Source organism: Aulostomus chinensis, chromosome 3 (assembly GCF_037954235.1).
Source record: "Aulostomus chinensis isolate RoL2024-O1b breed Wild chromosome 3, RoL_Achi_v1.0, whole genome shotgun sequence".
NCBI lineage: Eukaryota > Metazoa > Chordata > Actinopteri > Syngnathiformes > Aulostomidae > Aulostomus > Aulostomus chinensis.
The window spans coordinates 1,947,501-1,968,906 of record NC_141322.1 but is presented as its reverse complement, the minus strand read 5'-3'; the positions used below and the strand labels follow the sequence as shown (position 1 = coordinate 1,968,906).

The following is a 21,406-nucleotide window of genomic DNA, read 5'->3' as shown; positions in this document are numbered from 1 at the left end:
CAGCAATGTTCTACTGCTGGAACAGAGATGATGGAAGGTTCCTGATCGTGATGTGAGGAGATGAAAAGGAACAGAACGCCATGATTTGATCAGAGGGAGGCTTTCAGATGGACACTGCTCACTGGGACCCTGATGGACCCTGGGAGTCCTGATGGACCACGTTGCTCAGCGTGTCTGCTGCTGCTATCTGGGGCCAGGGTCACACTGACAACTGCTGATTGCCTGCAATGAAGGCGGTTCTGCTCCTGATGCCGTACAAACTGTCCCACACAAGACCCTCCACAGCTCTCAGACGCAGACACCTGGTCCCCCCGCCTACGCCCGCACCGCTCTGCTCGGTTCACTGTGAGTCATTGTGTGTGGACAAAATCACTTGTGCAGGAGGGATGTTTAGAGAGCAGCCGAGGCACGGGGGCCCTTCAGCTTTTGTTGTCTCTGTGCGAGCTGACACGGGGCTCGTCAGACCGGGAGGCCGGCTGGCAGATGGTGTCATAACGCCAGACAATGGCGTGCCTCAGCAGTCCACCACCCTGACTCAGTCCATGTTGATGACTCTGGTAGAGCAGCCAGTCCTGCCCTCAGTCAGAGCACAGGACCACGCCTACATACACATACACGCCATCAGGTGACCACATACATTTACTCCTGGTATAGAAGTGCACCTGAGATCCGATTGAAATGCCGCATCTTCTTCCTCTGAAGGTCTGCAGGACCGTAGTGTGAACCGTCACCTCGCAAGACCACTGGCAGGTTCACTCACGCACTCGTGACGTCGCCATGGAGGGAGAAGGATCCCACGTCCATTGAATTCCCAACGAAAGCAGATGAGAACTCAGTCTAAGCCGCTCTATCTTAGCTGCGCTTGGGACCATACACTGAGGACTAGTAGAACCACATTGAGGACTAGTAGAAACACACTGAGGACTAGTAGAACCACACTGAGGACTAGTAGAACCACACTGAGGACTAGTAGAAACACACTGAGGACTAGTAGAACCACATTGAGGACTAGTAGAAACACACTGAGGACTAGTAGAACCACACTGAGGACTAGTAGAACCACACTGAGGACTAGTAGAACCACATTGAGGACTAGTAGAAACACACTGAGGACTAGTAGAACCACACTGAGGACTAGTAGAAACACACTGAGGACTAGTAGAACCACACTGAGGACTAGTAGAACCACATTGAGGACTAGTAGAAACACACTGAGGACTAGTAGAACCACATTGAGGACTAGTAGAACCACACTGAGGACTAGTGGAACCACATTGAGGACTAGTAGAACCACACTGAGGACTAGTAGAACCACATTGAGGACTAGTAGAACCACACTGAGGACTAGTAGAACCACATTGAGGACTAGTAGAACCACACTGAGGACTAGTAGAACACCACACTGAGGACTAGTAGAACCACATTGAGGACTAGTAGAACCACATTGAGGACTAGTAGAACCACACTGAGGACTAGTAGAACCACACTGAGGACTAGTAGAACACCACACTGAGGACTAGTAGAACCACATTGAGGACTAGTAGAACCACATTGAGGACTAGTGGAACCACACTGAGGACTAGTAGAACCACATTGAGGACTAGTAGAACCACATTGAGGACTAGAAGAAACACACTGAGGACTAGTAGAACCACATTGAGGACTAGTAGAACCACATTGAGGACTAGTAGAAACACACTGAGGACTAGTAGAACCACATTGAGGACTAGAAGAAACACACTGAGGACTAGTAGAACCACATTGAGGACTAGTAGAACCACACTGAGGACTAGTAGAACCACACTGAGGACTAGTAGAACCACATTGAGGACTAGTAGAACCACATTGAGGACTAGTAGAAACACACTGAGGACTAGTAGAACCACATTGAGGACTAGTAGAACCACACTGAGGACTAGTGGAACCACATTGAGGACTAGTAGAACCACATTGAGGACTAGTGGAACCACACTGAGGACTAGTAGAACACCACACTGAGGACTAGTAGAACCACACTGAGGTCTAGTAGAACCACACTTAGGACTAGTAGAACCACATTGAGGACTAGTAGAACCACACTGAGGACTAGTGGAACCACATTGAGGACTAGTAGAACCACATTGAGGACTAGTGGAACCACACTGAGGACTAGTAGAACACCACACTGAGGACTAGTAGAACCACACTGAGGTCTAGTAGAACCACACTTAGGACTAGTAGAACCACATTGAGGACTAGTAGAACCACACTGAGGACTAGTAGAACCACATTGAGGACTCGTAGAACACCACACTGAGGACTAGTAGAACCACACTGAGGACTAGTAGAACCACACTGAGGACTAGTAGAACACCACATTGAGGACTCGTAGAACACCACACTGAGGACTAGTAGAACCACACTGAGGACTACTAGAACCACACCAAGGACTAGTAGAACCACACTGAGGACGAGTAGAACACCACACTAATGACTAGTAGAACCACACAAAGGACTACTAGAACCATACCGAGGACTAGTAGAACCACACTGAGGACTAGTAGAACACAACACTGATGACTCGTCGCACCACAACGATAACTAGTAGTACCACATTGATAACTGTAATACCACACCGATTATAGTACTACCACAACGATAACTAGTACTACAACTTTGATGACTGTAATACCTCACCGATGATAGTAGTACCGCACTGATTGAAGAAATTTCAAAAACATGGTTTCCATCAACTGCTGTGTGAATACGAGGTGTGTGCATCGAGGTCATCAGTAGGTGGCGCTAATTCTCCTGTCTATCACTGCAGAAGAAGACGGTGCAGCCAGATGATGTCGTTAAAAGAGCGCTAGTCAAACCTCAAACGAGCATCAATACAAATGAAGGTAAACTCAACTAGAGGGGGAAAAGAGAACTTTGATACTACTACCAACGTAGTAGTAAAACTACTTGTTTGCTCTTGTACTGCAACACTGTGGCTTATTGATGTGATTTTACAGCTTCTGGGAACGATTTACGTTTCGACCATGTTGACTTTTGTTGGTGGCCTTTCAGTTTTGGACTCTTGTAGTTTGTATTATCTTGAACTTCTTCGTTGTGACCTTTCAGTTTGTCCAGGTTTTCATGTTGGAAGTTCCTGCTTTACTTTGTCATCTGTCTTCTCCATTTGATTGACTTCCTGTCTTTTCTGAATAAATTACCTGTGTCCCGCCCACGCCATCTGCAGCTCTGCTCCTCTTGAGTACTTTAGCTTGTACTCCAGTTCTACTCTGTCCATCATGTTCCTGTCAGTTCATCCTCTCCGGCGAGTCTTTACGCCGTACCATCACCCGCCGCTGACCCACCCTCATGACCCCCAATCGACCACTTCCTGCTTTTATGCAAGACTCATTTACATAATCAGCCGGTGGCTCCTGCCCTCTGCAGCCCTCCTGCAGCCGAACATCCTCACTGTTATGCAGTTACTTGCTGGAATCTGCTCATTTGAGCTCACGTGGATCGAGGCGCGTTTCATAATCACATCACACATATCGGACGCTCCTCAGCTCTGATTCATTGGTAGATGTGAAATGCCGGTGGCGAGGGTGTAGCACGCTGGCACGTGGAGGCGCCAGACGGCGGCCCCAGTGAAGCTGCTCAACACGCGTACGTTCGAACCTGGAGGAGACAGAAATTCCTCTGCATCATCCAGCACTTGCTGACTTCAATTCTCAGCTCAGAGACTCGACATTTCTACCAGCCGCCACCGCCGCGATGCTGCTGGTTGGATAACCACACGCTGACTGTGGCACCCTGACAGGATTTATTAGCCGGCAACACAGATCTTTAATCTCACCTTCCTCTCCAATATCATTCTGAGCAAGTTAACAAAAACGTGGAAAATCTTCAAATTTAGATGAAATGCTGAGGGGCAGGGCTGCCCAAAGTAAAGTATATATATACAACTATATATCAATAATGTAGAAGCAGAAATAATAAAATGATAATTAAGATTCCGTCAATGAGTTTATGTCGTTTCCTTTGTTGGGAGCTGAAAAGCTCATTTACTCTTCATCACCAGCGAGGCCTCAGCTCTGCGCCAGGGACGCGAGAGAGAAACTGAAGAGGCAGGAACATCTCAACAACTGGATGTGTGGTAGGGGTTTGGCTCGCCGCCGGGCTCCCCCGCTCGCTCCCTCACCTCACAGCCCACCTGCTCCAGCAGGGCGGGGCCATTAAAACCTGCATTCCAACAACTCCACTCGCAGGAAAAACAACAACATACAATAAAAACAACCAGGTTCTTTAAATGTTCTTCAAGAATATTTCCATTTGACACAACACGTTCTATTGTGGTCAGCCAGTTGGCCAAAGGCAGCGTCTCACACTGACAAAGCTTCAGACGGATTTGATTTAAAAGTACTTTCTTATTTTTGTGTGCCAGAGCCAGAAGCATCATGGTTTGGGTTGGACATTAATATTCTGCTTTGCGAACAAATGGTCTCCTCTATTAAAAAGTGGGGTTTATGTGCACTCATTTTTCAGGTCGAGAGCTGCATCATAAATGAAGGCTGCAGATTCTTCACTTGACATACTGCCATGACACATGTCAAAAGTAAAGAGGCTGCTTCTACTGCACAACACTCACAGGCAAATACAGTAATTTTATATATATTTACTGACTGTGGCCAGGGCTCTGGGAGAGCGTCGGTCCCTGAAGCGGCTCCCTGATGATGAATCACGCAGCGACTCGGGTGATTCTGCAGGCTCAGTCAGTGGGTGCATCTGGTTCACACTCACACTCGACTGTAAACATCAGCACATTGCTCTTGCCGAGGCGGCTCGTCCCCACCGCGCCCTCTAGTGGCGAACCCCCAGAAGTCACTACAGTATCTGTTCATAATGAACAAGCCTGTTCTGTTGACACCGCACAACACTACAGACGACCTTCTGAAACAATCCACAGGAAACTCCAAACATCCATCCATTGTCTTCCACTTATTCCTACATTCAGGGTCGCGGGGGGGTGGAGCCTATCCCAGCGTCAACGGGCAAGAGGCAGGGTTCACCCTGGACAGGTCACCAGTCCATGGCAGGGCCAACACATAGAGACAGACAACCATTGGCTCTCCCAGCCACGCCTACGGTCAATTTAGAGTCTGGATTAACCTGGTCCCTCTTGATGTCTTTGGACTGTGGAGGAAGCTGGAGTACCAGAGAGAACCCAGCAGGAACAGGGAGAACATGGAGACTCACACAGAAAAGATTGTGTGCCCGAGCCGGGACTCGAACCCAGAACCTTCTTGCTGTGAGGGGACAGCGCTGACCACTGCACCACCGTGCAGCCCAAACTCCAAACAGTAAAAGCTAAATATTCAGACTTGCAGGAGAAGAAAAACACTCAGCGTCAAATCCATTCTAATAATCCTTGTTCCTGCAAACCCTTCAGACTCTGACGGTCGCGAGCTGTTGTTCTGAGGAAATCAGTAAAAATGTGAAGAAGTAACTGTGGAGTCAAGAATGATTCCACGGTTCAACAACCAGCTAAAAGAGCATAATTATATTAACTATTCTCAAATCTGGTGTGGGGGGGCACCAAAGACCCCCCCCCCCCGACACAATATCGTTATGTCTCTGGAGCGGTTTTCCCTGTTTGACTCTCTCACTCTCAGTTACTGTTTCAAGAGGCTGATTAGTGAACTGAAAGTCCAACCGGGTCAAACATTCCAGACGAGTTTTTCCAAACCCTGAACCACTTCTTGGAAGTTCAAAAACTCAGACTCAGGGGCTCTGATTCTTTAGGGGAGGAGATGAACCCAGATGATGCTGTTTCACGGTCACATGACATGACTTCACATCAGACCTGGTGTGTTTGCTTTGTTGCCTCATGAATATCAGATTAGAACGACACCAGTGTGAAACCTTCAGCATCAAGGCCAGGAAAAAGATGGCCTCATGTCCATATATGGTATATGATATGTGGCGGAACCATAATTATCACAGTGGTAACGAAAAGTAGTGACTGCCCCCACCCCCCCACAAACAGAAGCACACGCACACACACACTGGGCGCTGCGTGAGCCTCCCAGCACACCCTGTCACTGTGTTATTCACTAAAAAACTAACCTGATTTGACTGCTAATCCTATTAAAGCCATAATAACTGCCTATTGCCTTTTACATAACACGACAAATACGATTAGCTCCCATTCCTGCTCTGCTGCTCGCAAAATCCTGTTACACGCGCCGAAAGACTTAGACCGCTTGACCCAGAAACGCCATATCCAGACCAACTTTATGCATCCAACCTGATGGCGTTTTCTGACATGGAGAGCATCAATCAGAACTTAGATGCATGTTAGCTGAGACAGGAGCGGCACGAGTCCACACTTTGACACCATCGGCCGAAGGAATGATGGAACGTGCGAGGTGTCAGTCTGCAGTCTTTCAGCTCATTGTTTTGGTTGAAAGGCCCAACCTGACTCACCTGAACCAGGTACCAGCAGGTCATGCAAATCCAGGTTATTTTTACTGAGCTGGCAGCACCAAATACACACACACACACACACGCACACACACACACGTGAGACCGTGTGATCATCAACCTGTGTTTTCCTTTACATAAACGTGCTGTTCTTTAGACTTCTCATTCCTCACTGCAACTTCTCTGGGTTGTCGTCTTGTTTCCCATCTTCCATCCTGCTGTGGAAATACGCCGCAGAACCAGAAAATAACTGGTGTCCTTAATCACGAGCGCTGGTGGTTTGATTTCACGCTTCGTCTCTCCTCAGACTGAAAATTCTGATTTGTACAATGTACAGTAGTTATAGAAAAAAAAAGACGAGTCGAAACACGCGTCAATCCGATGCCCCTCAAACATCACACCTGGATTTAGCCCGTATATGTAGAGCTGCCAGTGTCCACCGGAGGGCCGCAGCACGCCTTGACTGAGACCAGTCCACCAGAAATTAAAAGAAAAAGAGGATTTTAACCTCCAAAATGCTTCAGTGCATTTATTCACCCATTACAAACTTCTATTTGAACACATATCTAAGATGAATTATTAGCAAAAGTGTAACTGATTAGATGATGACTTTTAAATTGCTTGACAGCCCTTGTATTAATGGTGTCTGTCCACTTGGGGGCAGTACACCAAGCTCTGAATACAACAACGCCACATGGCATCGTCACTTTGGAGTTTGGGGTTTCTTTCTGGAGACACAACGACTGTATAAACATGACATTTGTGTTGGTTGCCTGTAATATACCATGTTGTGACACAGCTGGCTTTGCATTTGAATTCAATTCCAATATTATTTCTCTTTTTGTTCGGTGTGCTGGTTCTCAGCGGCCTGAAGGGTTCTACGGGGTTCATTTCTAGAACCAATCCAAGTGTTCTTACGCGGCTGGATGAAGGTGACCTGGATCAAACAGGACAATGACCTGGGGTGTCTGTAAATGGACGTCTGCTCGCTGTCAGTCTCTGTCACCTTCAAGCTAAGTGGACATACATTCAAACACACACACACGTCGACAATGTGTTTAGGGACACAGGCTTGTTAGGTGGAATCAGTGATGTTGAGTGATGAAGCAGACATACATGGAGCAGTGGAGGGTGGGGGGTCTGACTGATGAGGGGGGGTCTGATGGCAGGCCGACGGGGTCCGCACACAGCCACTCACTTGGCCAGCTTCATCTCAATCTGCTGACGGATCTCCTGCCGCTCCTGGTCGCTGCGGACGGGGAAGATGTTGCGGTCCTCCAGCTCCTGCTTGCTGGGCCGGTTACGAAGCTTCACAGCCAAGAGCTCCTTCCTCATCCTGCGGGGGAGGGTCCCTGGTGGTGGTGGTGGGCACATATCTGAGGTCAACAACCACACAGCAGGTTTCAAGCTGCCAGGCATAGTTTCACAGCTAAACCCACTGAACTGATGCTAATCGCCTAGCACTCTGCTTTTATGCTTTTGCCTGAGAAACAATAGGATTAAAGTAGAATCAAATAATTGAGAACATACTGACATATTTCAATAGCTTTCAGCAAGCAGTTTTACCAGCAAGAGAGCAAGAGAGCAAGAGTTGTATGAAGATTTACGACCTGCCTGGACTTCTTCTACAACAATAACTTCCTAAAATGACTCCAAGACACCTTGAGATGTGACGCATCACCACGTGAGCCTGTATTCTGCATGATTTCCCACCTGCTTAATCACCTAATCAGCAATCAAGTCAGTCACATTAAAGAAGATCCAATTAATTTAGTTTTATCATTTCCATCCCTCCATCCCTCCATCCATCATCCATCCATCCCTCCATCCCTCCAACTTCCCCCTCTTCTCCTGTTGAGGGTGGTGGGGGTGGAGCCTATCCCAGCAGCCTTCCCCCTGGACAGGTCGCCAGTCCATGGCAGGGCCAACACATAGAGACAGACAACCATTGGCTCTCCCAGCCACGCCTACGGTCAATTTAGAGTCTGGATTAACCTGGTCCCTCTTGATGTCTTTGGACTGTGGAGGAAGCTGGAGTACCAGAGAGAACCCAGCAGGAACAGGGAGAACATGGAGACTCACCCAGAAAGACCCCGTGCTGCAGCCGGGGCTCCACCCACAACCTTCTTGATGGGGGCCACGGGGAGGACCACTGCTCCATCGGGCCGCCTCCCTTTCCATAGTTAATAATCTCAATCAATGACATGACATTTTGAATGCTTCAATCCAAAAAAGGTTTTGGTAAACCTGATCAAATCAAAATATTGTACACACTACAGGATCCAGAACAGTCTTCCTCGTTCATAGGTAACAATCACAAACAGGAGCCGACTATTTCCTACACAGAATGAATCAAAGATGAAACCCAACTGATTTAACTCCATCTACAGGCTAAATCCAGGCCTGGGATTCAGGCTCCTGTCACTGCAGAGGTTCCTGTAGCCGTTCAACCGTCTCTGTCCATCTCACAGCAACGTCAAGCTCCAAGTGACTCAGCACAATGAAACACCACACAGGTGCTCACCAGTGACCTGACGGTGTCACCAGTACCTTGACGGTGTTCAACATTTAATTCTCCATTAGAAACGTGAAAGGCGATGCTGTACCATTTGTCTCCTTAAAACTTAACCAGGGCTGGAGGGACGTGGTGACAATCATGCAGCTCAAACGCGTCGGACATAGGCTCCTATGCCAACATGTGAGCAGGATCATATATAAATACTACGTTAGAAAGATGGTATTAGTATTCAGATACTTGCTGCCAGCTCTGCCAATGTCTGTTATTTAATGTGAGCCTTAGTATATCTAGGTTAAATAACTGCTGTCATTATCATGCCTTGCTCATACTAGCCCCCCCCCCCGCCCCCCTCCCAAGAATTAGGCCACCACAGCAGATGTCCCAGGGCTGGTGAAGCCCAACACCAGTAAATCTCCCTGTAAACAAACATCAACACAGGTGTTGCAGCATGGTTACCCTCTGACAGGCTGGACACGTACCAGAGATCACCGACTCGTTCCAGCTGTCCTGGTCGCTCAGGTACTCGTCCAGGCGCCAGTTCTCCTTGTTCTCATCCGACTCCTTCTTGGTCTCTGCTTCTGCAGAAGGTTCCCTCTCTGTGCTGGATGTGCGGGACAGACGGCCATCCTGCCTGCGTTTCGGAGACGAGCGCGCCTCCTTCATCTGGAAGCTGATGTCACAAACCACCAGACAGTAAGAACTCCAGTTAGGCAAGCAAGTCTTCAAATTAGAGGTTCAGTCTGACTCGAGTCTTTTCCTAAGACACTGAGATATTCCACTGCTGCCATGTTTTTCTGATGACATCTGGGTTCCTACATCCCCTCCAACCCCTGTCCCTTCTGGGTCAGGACCAAAAGGAAAAAAACAGAGCAAGAAGAAAAAAGTCTTTTAAAAAAACTGATTACATATGTGAGAGGTCAAGTTGCAAGATAAAGGCCCCAGCGACTGCTGATATTCTCAGTCCACAGTCTTAGGAGTCCTAGACTAAGCACAAGGGACTGATGGGGTCTTTGGGGACTCCTGGTCTTGTGGCGATAGGAACAGGATCCATCTGCTTCTGTTGGGGGTCTAAACTCAGGAGGGGGACAGACAGAGGATTAGAAATGTCAAACTCTGACCTGTCCTGTCTGTGTTTGGTGGCCAGGGCTCGGTGCAGTTCCTCAATGATGCAGCTAGGGGGCAGCTGGGAGTGTAGCGCCCCCAAGTGGGGGGACCCAGTAGGAGTAGAGATGCGGCCTCTGAACAGCGAGCCATGTGGGTCTTTGGGAAGAGTGAAGTTGCGTGGTAAGGTGGCTGGGGACTTTCTGACTGGCACTGGTGGAGCACCTGCGGGGGAAGACCACCAGGTGAGACGCTGCTGCAAATGGGAGGGGCTTTACATGGCCCCCACCCTGGAAGACTCACCCTCAAGGCTGCCCAGTCTGGTGAGCACTTTGACTGGCAGACTGGGTGCAGGAGGGGTGCTGGCTCGTCTCTGAAGCTTGGCTGTGGCTGCTTCCTGTTTGCCCTCAGCGGCTTCTGATTTCCCCATCGGCGGCTCGTCGCTGGGCTCGCTCAGGGAGGTGTGGTCATAATCTCCATCCTCACTCTGGCTGGGGTCTCCCGCTGTCTTGGAATTTTCAGTCACATCTTGTGCTGCAAAGGAAGCAACAGCAAGAGCAATGCGTTTGTTTCTTAAGTCTCTGTCTCCACCCAGTGGAAAAAGATGGATACTGCAGCTGCTGCCACTGAGTGCTGCAGGAGAAATGTTGGAGAAAGTCTGAGTCCAGGTGGAAGTCCAATGAGGCTCAACTGGACTCGTTTTCCCTCCCATCTCTCCTCCAACAAACCTCCTCCACCATCTGAGCCGCCTGCAGTCGTCCTCAGCTAACACCAGGAAGGATCCAGCCAAAATACTGTCCCTCCATCTATACATCCATCCATCCGTCCATCTATACATCCATCATCCATCCATTTATACATCCATCCATCTATACATCCATCAATCAATCTATCATCCATCCATCTATACATCCATCCATCTATACATCCATCAATCAATCCATCATCCATCCATCTATACATCCATCAATCAATCTATCATCCATCCATCTATACATCCATCCATCTATACATCCATCAATCAATCCATCATCCATCCATCTATACATCCATCAATCAATCTATCATCCATCCATCTATACATCCATCCATCTATACATCCATCAATCAATCCATCATCCATCCATCTATACATCCATCAATCAATCTATCATCCATTCATCTATCCATCCATCAATCAATCTATCATCCATTCATCTATCCATCCATCATCCATCCATCTATACATCCATCAATCTATCATCCACTCATCTATCATCCATCATCCATCCATTTATACATCCATCCATCTATACATCCATTCATCCTTCTATCCATCCATCCATCCTTCTATCATCCATCCATTCATCTATACATCCATTCATCCTTCTATCCATCCATCCATCCTTCTATCATCCATCCATTCATCTATCCATCCATTCATCCCTCTATCCATCCATCCATCTATACATCCAATCATCCTTCTATCCATCCATCCATCTATACATCCATTCATCCTTCTATCATTATCCATTCATCCTTCTATCCATCCATCATCCATTCATCCATCTATACATCCCTCCATTTTCTTCTGCGTATCTGCTAAGAGTCGTTGGGGGTGGAGCCTATCCCAGCTGACACTAGGTGAGAGGCGGGGTTCACCCTGGACGGGTCACCAGTCCATCACAGGGCCATCAGGAGTAATGAAGGGTTCAGTATCTTGCTCAAGGACACTTGGACATGGTCCCCGGGGGAAGTGGGGATCAAACCAGCGACCCTTCGGTTGCGAGATGGCCGCTCTACCTCTGAGCCACGCCGGGCCTCATCACCAACTACAGTACTAATATTTCCACAGACGGGAAAAACAGTAGCATGGATCCCTAAACTGTCCATCAGAATTTGATTCAAACTTCCTTCCATGTAATCTCAAGTTGTCTCACTCAGCATTCTGAGCCTTCGCAAACCTTAAATGACAGATTTGTCAATAAAGAGGAAGTAGCCACTGGCACATGATCACGTTTTATGATGTAAAGTCACACCCTGAATCACACCTGTGGAGGCCTCTAGATCGCTGCCCAGGTCCTCCATGGTGCTCGCCAGCGGGGCCATGGGCTCATTGTCTCGCTCCTCACCGTCCGAGTGGGTTGGCGTGTCTGCATCCTCACCGTTACCCCCACATGCCAGATCTGACTCTGCGCAAAGAGGAAGGCAGGAGAGGGTCATTGGTGCATGAGGGCATCATGTGGCTCAAACAGCCGACTGTGGTCAAAAGGGAGTCGAGCTCCGGCATGCGTCTCTGCGTCTGCACCTGTCTCCAGGTCCCCGGGGCTCCTCCTCACCAGGTCATCTCTCTTCTGTCGTGCAACGTCCTTCTTCTCCCCCACTGAACAGCACAAGCATTTATGAAACTAGCCCAGTCACAGTGTGGGCTATAAAAACACGCTCCCTGAGACAGCCCCCCCCCCCCCCCCCACACACACACACACACATTACAGCTGACAACCGCACGCATTCACCTGCCGAGGGTTTCAGTTTCTCATTTTTCTTTTTCCTCCACTTCCAGGGCTTGAAGATGCGTCCCAGGCTGGCCAGCTTGCTGTTGCGTCGCACGGGAGGCGTACGAACCCCTGAGACCAGGCAGCCTGGATGCAGCACCCTCTGCTGGTCCATCACATCTGCAACGGTAGAGGAGCGCAGTCAGGTAGCGCTCTGCTAGCCCGCCGACCTCTCTGAACACTTTGTAACACATTCACTCACATTCCCACACACATCCTGAGCCTTGGCACGGGCTGCTGTGCTTGCTGCCAACCCGCTAACACGTTCACACGTTTACAGCGGAGGAATCAGGAGCAGTTAGAGGTCCAGTAGGAAGCTCGAGCAGCAGCAGCCGGGGGGGACAACCGGCCCTCAAATTATCAGACCACCTGCTCCCCTGCCTTCATAGTCCAAACCTTTGACAAATGCTACAATGAGCTGCTGCTGCTGCTGCTGCCATGCTGGACACTCGGCTCCTCAGACAAGGCTTCCTCCATCTTTAAAACACAACAGAAAGGTAACGAGTCCCAAAGCTGGACAATGAATCAGTCCAACTGAAATCACAGGTGACCTAAATCTGGAGTCCTCAGGTGCTCAACATGTCAGTGACAGGTGAGTGTAATGTGGAGTGACGCCTGTCAATTCCCTCCACTGTAACAGGGGGACGCTTGGTCATGTGACAGGAGCAGATGTGGGTCACTGGCTCTACAGTTTGCAGTGATTCAAGGAGCGAGTGCTGGGGTAAGACAGAGAATGGCATTGTTGCTGTGTGACTCACATGGTTCCCGGGCAGCCAGACCTCCACCGCCCCCAAACACACACACACACAATGAAACACTTCTAAAAGAGATCGAATAAATCCCATCAGGTCTGGTGAAGGTCAGACATCTGCAGGCTTCAGTCCCAGTTTCAGGCTGCAGGTTTGTCTCCTGTCTCCTGCACATCTGTGTTGCCCCTCCAGCAGCGACTCAACCGCATGAGTCTCGACGCAGCGGCTGACAGGACATCGTGTTTGTTTTTAGAACGTCCCGCTGAGACTCGCGCGCTGATCGCTTCCCTCCCTTGTCAGGTCTTTCAATAAGCACTTGTTTTCTTTGCCAACAGTGGAAATATCAAAGATTTCCAGTTTCCTAACACAAGATTCAAGAAGTGCAAAACCCTTTCACGTGGTGGAGACCACAGATCCTCCGCATCCTAACCCTCAACCCACACCACTTTTCCTTGATTGAGGGAAAGTTTCACGACTCAGTTGTCAGACGTCCGCTCACGTACCAACAAAAAACCCAGAGGTTCCCATCATAATGTCCCCGCACACATCCAACAACGAAGACAGGCTACTGCGAATGCATCATTTTCATTTTTTTTTGCCAGTATCTGCTATGATGAAGTCATATACAGTACTGTACAGTCATGTACAGTAAGTATCAACCATCAGTATAACAACCCTGATATTTTCATTAAAAATATCAGACCAACATCACATATCCCTATAAAAAAACCTCCCAATTTGTGGTTTTATTTATTTTTCAAATGTTTTCCAGGCCTGGAGAACCCTGTTTTCAAATTCAATGACTTTTTTGTATTGTTCATGATGTCTGTGAGAAGCAGAAATTCGACAATGCAGGAGTGATGATCAGAAATAGATGCAGGTGATCTGTTATGTAATTCGCCAGGTCATCTTGAGCAGAGACTAGGAAGAGAGGCGCCTGACATCCTGAAGCAGCCGTCTGTGTGCTGGAGGAGCTGCCGGCGTGACGGACGGAGAGGCTGACTTGTGTTCTGTTGCAGCGGAGTTAGAGAGCAAGAGAAGCTCCTTGGAGGGAGGACAGAAATAGGCCCTCCTACACAGTCTGGCTCTGACAACAAGCTGACACCTCGGGGAGCCTGCAGCTGAGCCGTGGGCTGAGCAGGGATCGCTCCACGGACACCTCCGCGCACTAAATCCACAACATCTGCTCATGTATCCTTCAACACTCACTCACAAGGCCCGGTCGCACATCTGAGATGAACACCAGCAGACGTGCATCAGCACCAGCAAACACAAGGTGGACACACTGATGCAGGTAGGTTCTATACATAAACATGGTGTTCTCACACACACTTTGGGACACCCCCCCCCCCCCCCCCCCGTCTGCTGTGGAGGGGAATTTTTACTGCAAAAGCCTGTGAACACTCAGCGGAACCACACAAGGTCAAGCAGCTGTTTGTGATCCAGCAGGACATTTCCTCTCAGCGCCGGAGCTCCTCCGCAGTGCCAGCAAGCAGAAGCAGGTCACCTGTCCGAGTAACGTCTGCCTGCATAGGACGTGGTGAGGAATTCAGGTCAAGCGTGTAGTAGCTGTAGCAGCACACACAGGGTCAGGCTGCCATCGCCATGGTAACCATGCTGGATGCTGCAGAACAGGCCCTGGGAGGCAGAGACTCACCATGGCATGAGGAATAGGGAGTTGCTGGGTGGATGGAAGGCTGTTGCCACACACAAGCACGGAGAGCTGCAGCCAATCACGGCCCAGCGTGTGGTGATGCATGGCGTCAGTCAGGGAGCCGCTGCATTTTTAATCAGAGAGTTGCGTTGAAATATTTATCGAAGCTGTTCGTGTTAGATTTGGGTGAACGTGGACGTGCGGGGGGATGTAGTAGAAGTAGCCTGGAGTACTACACACCAACATCTGGAACATCCTGCGAGTTATACTGTTACATCTACAGTATCAGAACAGTATCAATACAGTATCAAGTACCATCTGGTTTACGCGAGAGTGACGGAGGTGGAAACAGTGCTCGCCCGTCTTAGCATCACCAACCGCACGTTTGCCTAAACATCTGATTTGATTCTCTGGAGAGTTTCAGAGGGACACTTACGTGTGCCGGTCCTCCGCCTCGCTCACGCCGCCGAGCCGCCGCCGCCGTCCCACATGCGTTCAGAGGCAAGCGGCAGAAGAACGGAAGAAATCACCGCTTCAGCAGGAGTGAAGGGCTGCTTCAGCAGCGAGGACGAGGCGGGGGGAGGGAGAGAGAGAGAGAGAGAGAGAGAGAGAGAGAGAGAGAGAGAGGGAGGGAGGGGGGACCGGCTGACAGCTGCAGCTCGCTGCTGCTGCCGTGCGGACTCCGCCTCTCCGGACGCGAGAGGGCAACTAAACTAACAAACACTCGCCCCCGACAGAAGCGCTGAGCCGCAGGAATTGACGTGTTAATATGGAAGGTAACGCCGTTACAGTTACTGCGTCCAGTAACGCGCCATCAGCTGAAACTGTTTGATTGTTATGGTTTTACTTTGTGAAAGAATACCCGATTTACTAACGTGACACTGAAGGTGTTTTTCAATGCTTTGTGACTCCAAAATGCAGGAAGAGCCAGCCATGTTTCTTAGCTTGAAACTAATGGTGCTGCTAGCAGTAGAACTGTCCACAAAGTCCACAAACGTCACTACACAAACCCTGCACGTTGCCGTAGATTCCACCTGCGCTGCAAACTGTTAGGAGTTTGTAGCTGCACTCAGAGTGTGGATTGAAAAAGTCAGTCACCAAAGTCATTTCAGCTCATTCTGACGAGTGTTTCAGAACATCGACCACATGTCATGTGGGTGCAACGCATCGTTAAAATCCACACGACTCGACCTCCGTGAGCGGACGCCACGGTCCGTCCGTGGGGCCGCGCTGCTAAAACGTCATGGCAACTTCATCACCAGCAGCTATTTTACTTCAGGAAACTACAAGCTGAAATGAAACTCACTCACAAGCCTCTTTTAACGACAAAAGACGAGCGTTTTAAAAAGACAACGATTTTCCTCCATGTCGCCCAGGGGACGAGTATCAATAATTCAGAGCACATCACTTGGAATGTAAACAGAGCCTGTGTGGGTTCCCATCGATCCTGGAAGGGCCACTCAGACGTGAACGGCAGGAAGGGCTCAGCATCACCAGCGCCGGCGAGAGTCAGCGCTGGAATCGTCCTCCGGGACGTGCCAGCAGTAAGACTGTAAACAAAGATGGAGGCTAGTCAGTCAGCACGCCACGTCTCATTGGATATTTACAAGAGTTCACCTAATAGGGTCAGGCACAAACTGGGACCCCTGGCCCTTGACCTCAAAGGTGAGGAGGCGGTGGCTGCAGTCCTCATGTGACAGAGGCAGAATGTGACAGGCTGGCTCTCCCTGTCAGGACTAGTGATGAAGTGGACGCCTCATCCACTCAGGGCCAAGGAGCACCAAAGGAGTCCTGACCGAGCGGACAACCTGCTCCACCCCCGAGGGGCGGGGCTTCACACATTTACACATTTATTACTGTGATCAGGGAGGTAAAAATGTCTGGATTAGCCTGGAATGGTGACGAGACCCTCCTCGGCCCGTGGCTGCACCTCTCCACCGAGTTTCACGAGAACTGGCGCCATACTCTGTAGCGGGGAGAGAAACGCACAGACTGAGGCTTGGGCGGAGGGAGATCTCATAAATTTCTAATAATATTTCCAGCTTGGCCTAAAAAAGGTCCTCGTTTTTCATTCTCACTGTAAATGATGTGTGTGTGTGTGTGTGGGGGGGGGGGGGCTGCACTGTAACAAGACGATGGAAAGCCAGTCTGAATCAGCAGTCTATGGAGTGCGTGTGGGGGGGAAATGTAGCAAATTCCTTCCATGTGGTCGCGTCCTGCGTGATGGGGGAGCTTCTGTCACACGGAACCTGAACCAGAGGGGAGTTACCGGGTTCAGAGCCGCTGTGGGCCTGGGCCTTTACAAACGTCTGATTAGTGACGCTCAGCCCTGCAAAGACGGCTCAAGTTGCTGGAGGATGAAATGACAAAAGTGCTGAAAAACTGTTGAGAACCGAAGCAACTTGAGGGAATTTCAGATGAAATGAAAAAGCTTTTGAGGTCAAAGGTCACTGTCACCTCTCATGTGTGACATCTGTCCCACGTTCATAGCTCAATACCTCTGGGACGCCTTGAGGGAATTTCTCCTAATCCTATCACATGAGATGCCTCAGCTCAGACCCCCCTGGCTGAGGTCGCTGTCACCTCACGGGACCTCCTAACTAAAACAAACACCCGTCGCTGCGACGGGAACGACAGGTGCACGACCCCATCGTACAGCCGCTGCGCTCCTGGTCCGGCTCCACCGTGCAGCATCACTGCTCTGGTTTATCACTGGATGTTGTCACACTGTGATCATGAGTCACCTCCTTTTGCACCTTCGTCCTGCTGTCCTGCATGTTTTCAATCCCCTCTTGCTGAAATCTCTAATGATGGAATGGAAATCATCAACAAGCATCGCAGGTGCCCAACATTTACCTCCCGAAAATCGTGCAGTCGCTGCTGCAGCAGTTGTGCTGACTCATTCATCAGGACCAGTCCAGGTCTGTGCAGCCAACAAGCCAACATTGTGTCATTGTGACAAATAGGCGCCGGTCGCCGGCGGGAGAGAGTGAGCTGGAAACAAAACAGGTCCCGGGATTCCTCTGAAGGTCGGAGGAGGCCTGGGTGATCAGGTGCGAAGGAGTCACGGCTCAAAGTGATGGATGGTAGCCATTAAGGATACATGATGGCGGGATTTTTGGTCGAAATGCCAAGTTAGTTGTTCGCTGACCACGCAATGTTTTACAGCTGATTTGGCAGCAGGACGTGACACTTGAGAGGTTCAGGAGTTTAACTGACAAAATCCAAATAATTCTTAAAATCGGTGCCCAGTCAGTCTTCTGTAACTCTTTTGGACAGTCACACCACCGCTTCACTGCGTGTTGGGGGAAGGTCCAACAGCCACGGAGGCATTTTTAGGATGTGATTATTCATTAAGTAAGTATAATTATTACTCCCCAGGGCAGCCCGGTGGAGCAGTGGTCCTCACTGTGGCCCCCAGCAAGAAGGTTGTGGGTGAAGCAGTGGTCCTCACTGTGGCCCCCAGCAAGAAGGTTGTGGGTGGAGCAGTGGTCCTCACTGTGGCCCCCAGCAAGAAGGTTGTGGGTGGAGCAGTGGTCCTCACTGTGGCCCCCAGCAAGAAGGTTGTGGGTGAAGCAGTGGTCCTCACTGTGGCCCCCAGCAAGAAGGTTGTGGGTGGAGCAGTGGTCCTCACTGTGGCCCCCAGCAAGAAGGTTGTGGGTGAAGCAGTGGTCCTCACTGTGGCCCCCAGCAAGAAGGTTGTGGGTGGAGCAGTGGTCCTCACTGTGGCCCCCAGCAAGAAGGTTGTGGGTGGAGCAGTGGTCCTCCCTGTGGCCCCCAGCAAGAAGGTTGTGGGTGGAGCCCCGGCTGCAGCACGGGGTCTTTCTGGGTGAGTCTCCATGTTCTCCCTGTTCCTGCTGGGTTCTCTCTGGTACTCCAGCTTCCTCCACAGTCCAAAGACATCAAGAGGGACCAGGTTAATCCAGACTCTAAATTGACCGTAGGCGTGGCTGGGAGAGCCAATGGTTGTCTGTCTATATATACATACATACTGTATACATATATATACACTGTATGTGTGTGTATATACAGTATGTATATACACACACATACATACATCACCCTCACTTCAACAGCAGACTGCTGCTCTGATGTCGTCTCTCAAATAAATAATGGACTAAAATTCTATATTTTCCCCTCATTTTGACTTTTCTCTCCAAAAATTGCGACTTTATTCTCAAGGTTTCAAAACATATTCTCTTCCTCACTGAGGCCCTAATTCTCCGTCATCAAGAGCAAATACTCCCGTAGACGTTTCTGTCCCCACCTCGGTGGAAGAGGGCGGAGGTGAAGCAAAAACAGAACGAGCCCCTTTGGGGGTCTTCTGCCTCTACGCTCTTGTCTTCCCTTCGCCCATCAGACACCTCCCAGCTCTGCAGCGGCAGCAGGCCCCTCCTGTCTGTGGGACAAGGATCAGCTGGAAGCTCTGGTGTGTACTCATGAGCAACATACTGCTCTCACTTGCCTCTGAAAGGAATTAGGTCAGCACATGAATCATTCATAAACATAACGTGTCACCGGCAGACAGTCCAAGCACAGCAGCCTTCTGAGCCCCGTCACTGCTCTCACGTCGACCTGCTGAGCTTTTTCTTTGAGTGAAGCGTCTCTTGGCTCCACCCTCGTCTGAGTGAAGGCTGAACGCAAACCGACAACGCAGAAGAGTGACGACGGTGAGGTGGGAGGAAAAGCGAGCTCTTCATCTCTTCCGAGCCTCACCACCGCTCTGTGGTGCTGGGAACCTGAACCCCGCAGAGCGCCATGGAAGGGTCCTACTGTATGTATGATGCTGTTGTTGTGTGGAGATGCTCACGTTGTTGGGGGAGGGGAGGCAGTGTGTGTGTCCTGGGGGAGGGGATGGAGTAGATTTCTCACTGTGCTGCCATTCAATCAAGCCAGTCAGAGGAGCGACGGCGAGCCGTCAGAGGTCAGCCTCTGCTCTGTGAGGGCGAAGCTCCCTGAGGTGAGCTCCCACACGACTGTACGCCACTGAGCGTTTCTACGCTTGAGTTCAGGCTGACACTTCTCAAACCACCCCTGATGAGCGGGCAGCTCGGTTGACAACCACCCATGACATCACTGATCCATTGTGGCGCAATCAAAATATTGTGATATTGTGCAACAATCACAACATAATTTTCACTCCTGTGCAGCTCAGACGACGAGGCATCCCAGCCACATGTGGCCAGGACCACCTGGCCCTGGACCACCTTGCCCTGGACCACCTGGCCCCGAGTGATGGGATCCCATCCTCAGTTCTGGCAACTCTCTGCTCAGGACTGTGCCGACACCGTTCTGAACAGGAAAAAACATCAAAGACTGATCAGCTGTTTAATTAGTAATGGCCGATGGTCTGACCGAGGTCAGATGTGTGACATCAGCATCTGTGGACGGCGCTCCCTAACAATGTGTCCTGTCATCATTGGAGTGTGATGTCATGTTTCGTCTTGTTGCTGCGCGGCTCTCCGGGGGCCGTGAACCAGTGGGACCCGGGGACGTCGCTGCTTAGTGCAGAGAGCAATGAGTTGGCACAAAAAGTGAGGAGCTTCTGAATGAGCCACTCGTTCTTGGCCAGCTCATAAAAATAAGAATCAATGCTGCACCAAAGACTGAAGGGCAAACACAGCGACTCCCGTCTCAGCAAGGTTGTTGTCTCATTCACAGCCGCCATCGGTCTTCTGCAATGCTCCACATTCATCACTGCAATGCCGTCCACGCTAAATACTTCGTCACTGCTCTCAGATGCTCCACTTTTGAAACAGACGCGACAAAGGAAAGACTAACTGAGGAGATTCATCAGCTCTAAAAATACCCAGAGTTAAAAAAAAAAGTGGTACATGGAATTTTTCATTTCAACGTCCTCTGGCTAACACCAAAGCTTATTTCAGTCCCTGTCTCTCAGTCTCAGGCAGAGGTGGGAGGAAGTCACACGTGTACTTCGATACTCACAGGCTGCTCACTTGGCTTTGGTTACTCAAAAACCGAATCCACCTCAACAGAAGCGTCTGGCTGCTGCATCACTTCTGAGCACTGGACGCGTCACGTGACCGAGGACATGACGGTGTCACGGCATCACACGCATCTCAAACATAGTACTTCTGTAAAACACCGTACTTGCTGGGCTACAAAGGAGCTACTCTCAGCTGTGGTGTGTTTGGTCTGACAGACGGTTCCTCTGCTGATCTCCTGATCTCCCTTAACAACTGATTACCCACAAAACTCTGATTTTTGGTCACATTTTTCCTTTTCATTTTTTAAGCTTAAAACTGGCAAACTCCAGCTAAACTTTTTGTCCTTTTCAATCTCAGCAAACCTGCTGCTTTCCATCCCAGGAGCGGTTTAAGGTGTGAAGGGGGCGTGTTTTTCCCGTGGCCCGGCAGAGGTTGTGCATCAG

The 21,406-nt window shown here is 49.8% G+C and overlaps 1 protein-coding gene across 4 annotated transcripts in view; it reads right to left on the bottom strand.

The window, feature by feature from the left end:
- phactr3b (phosphatase and actin regulator 3b) overlaps positions 1 to 21,406 on the bottom strand; it is a 42,990-nt gene that overhangs the window by 15,081 nt on the left and 6,503 nt on the right. The window contains exons 1-8 of one of the 4 annotated variants that reach the window (XM_086197865.1): positions 15,452 to 15,605; positions 12,574 to 12,732; positions 12,366 to 12,440; positions 12,109 to 12,249; positions 10,382 to 10,612; positions 10,096 to 10,303; positions 9,457 to 9,647; positions 7,658 to 7,835 (exon numbers count right to left, since the gene is read on the bottom strand). In XM_086197865.1, the coding sequence (XP_086053991.1) occupies positions 7,658 to 7,835; positions 9,457 to 9,647; positions 10,096 to 10,303; positions 10,382 to 10,612; positions 12,109 to 12,249; positions 12,366 to 12,440; positions 12,574 to 12,727 (1,178 nt within the window). In that variant the 5' untranslated portion in view covers positions 12,728 to 12,732; positions 15,452 to 15,605. Of the gene's footprint in view, positions 1 to 7,657; positions 7,836 to 9,456; positions 9,648 to 10,095; positions 10,304 to 10,381; positions 10,613 to 12,108; positions 12,250 to 12,365; positions 12,441 to 12,573; positions 12,733 to 15,451; positions 15,606 to 21,406 lie in introns of those variants that run through there. The other 3 variants (XM_086197848.1, XM_086197838.1, XM_086197856.1) reach the window with 3 other exon arrangements.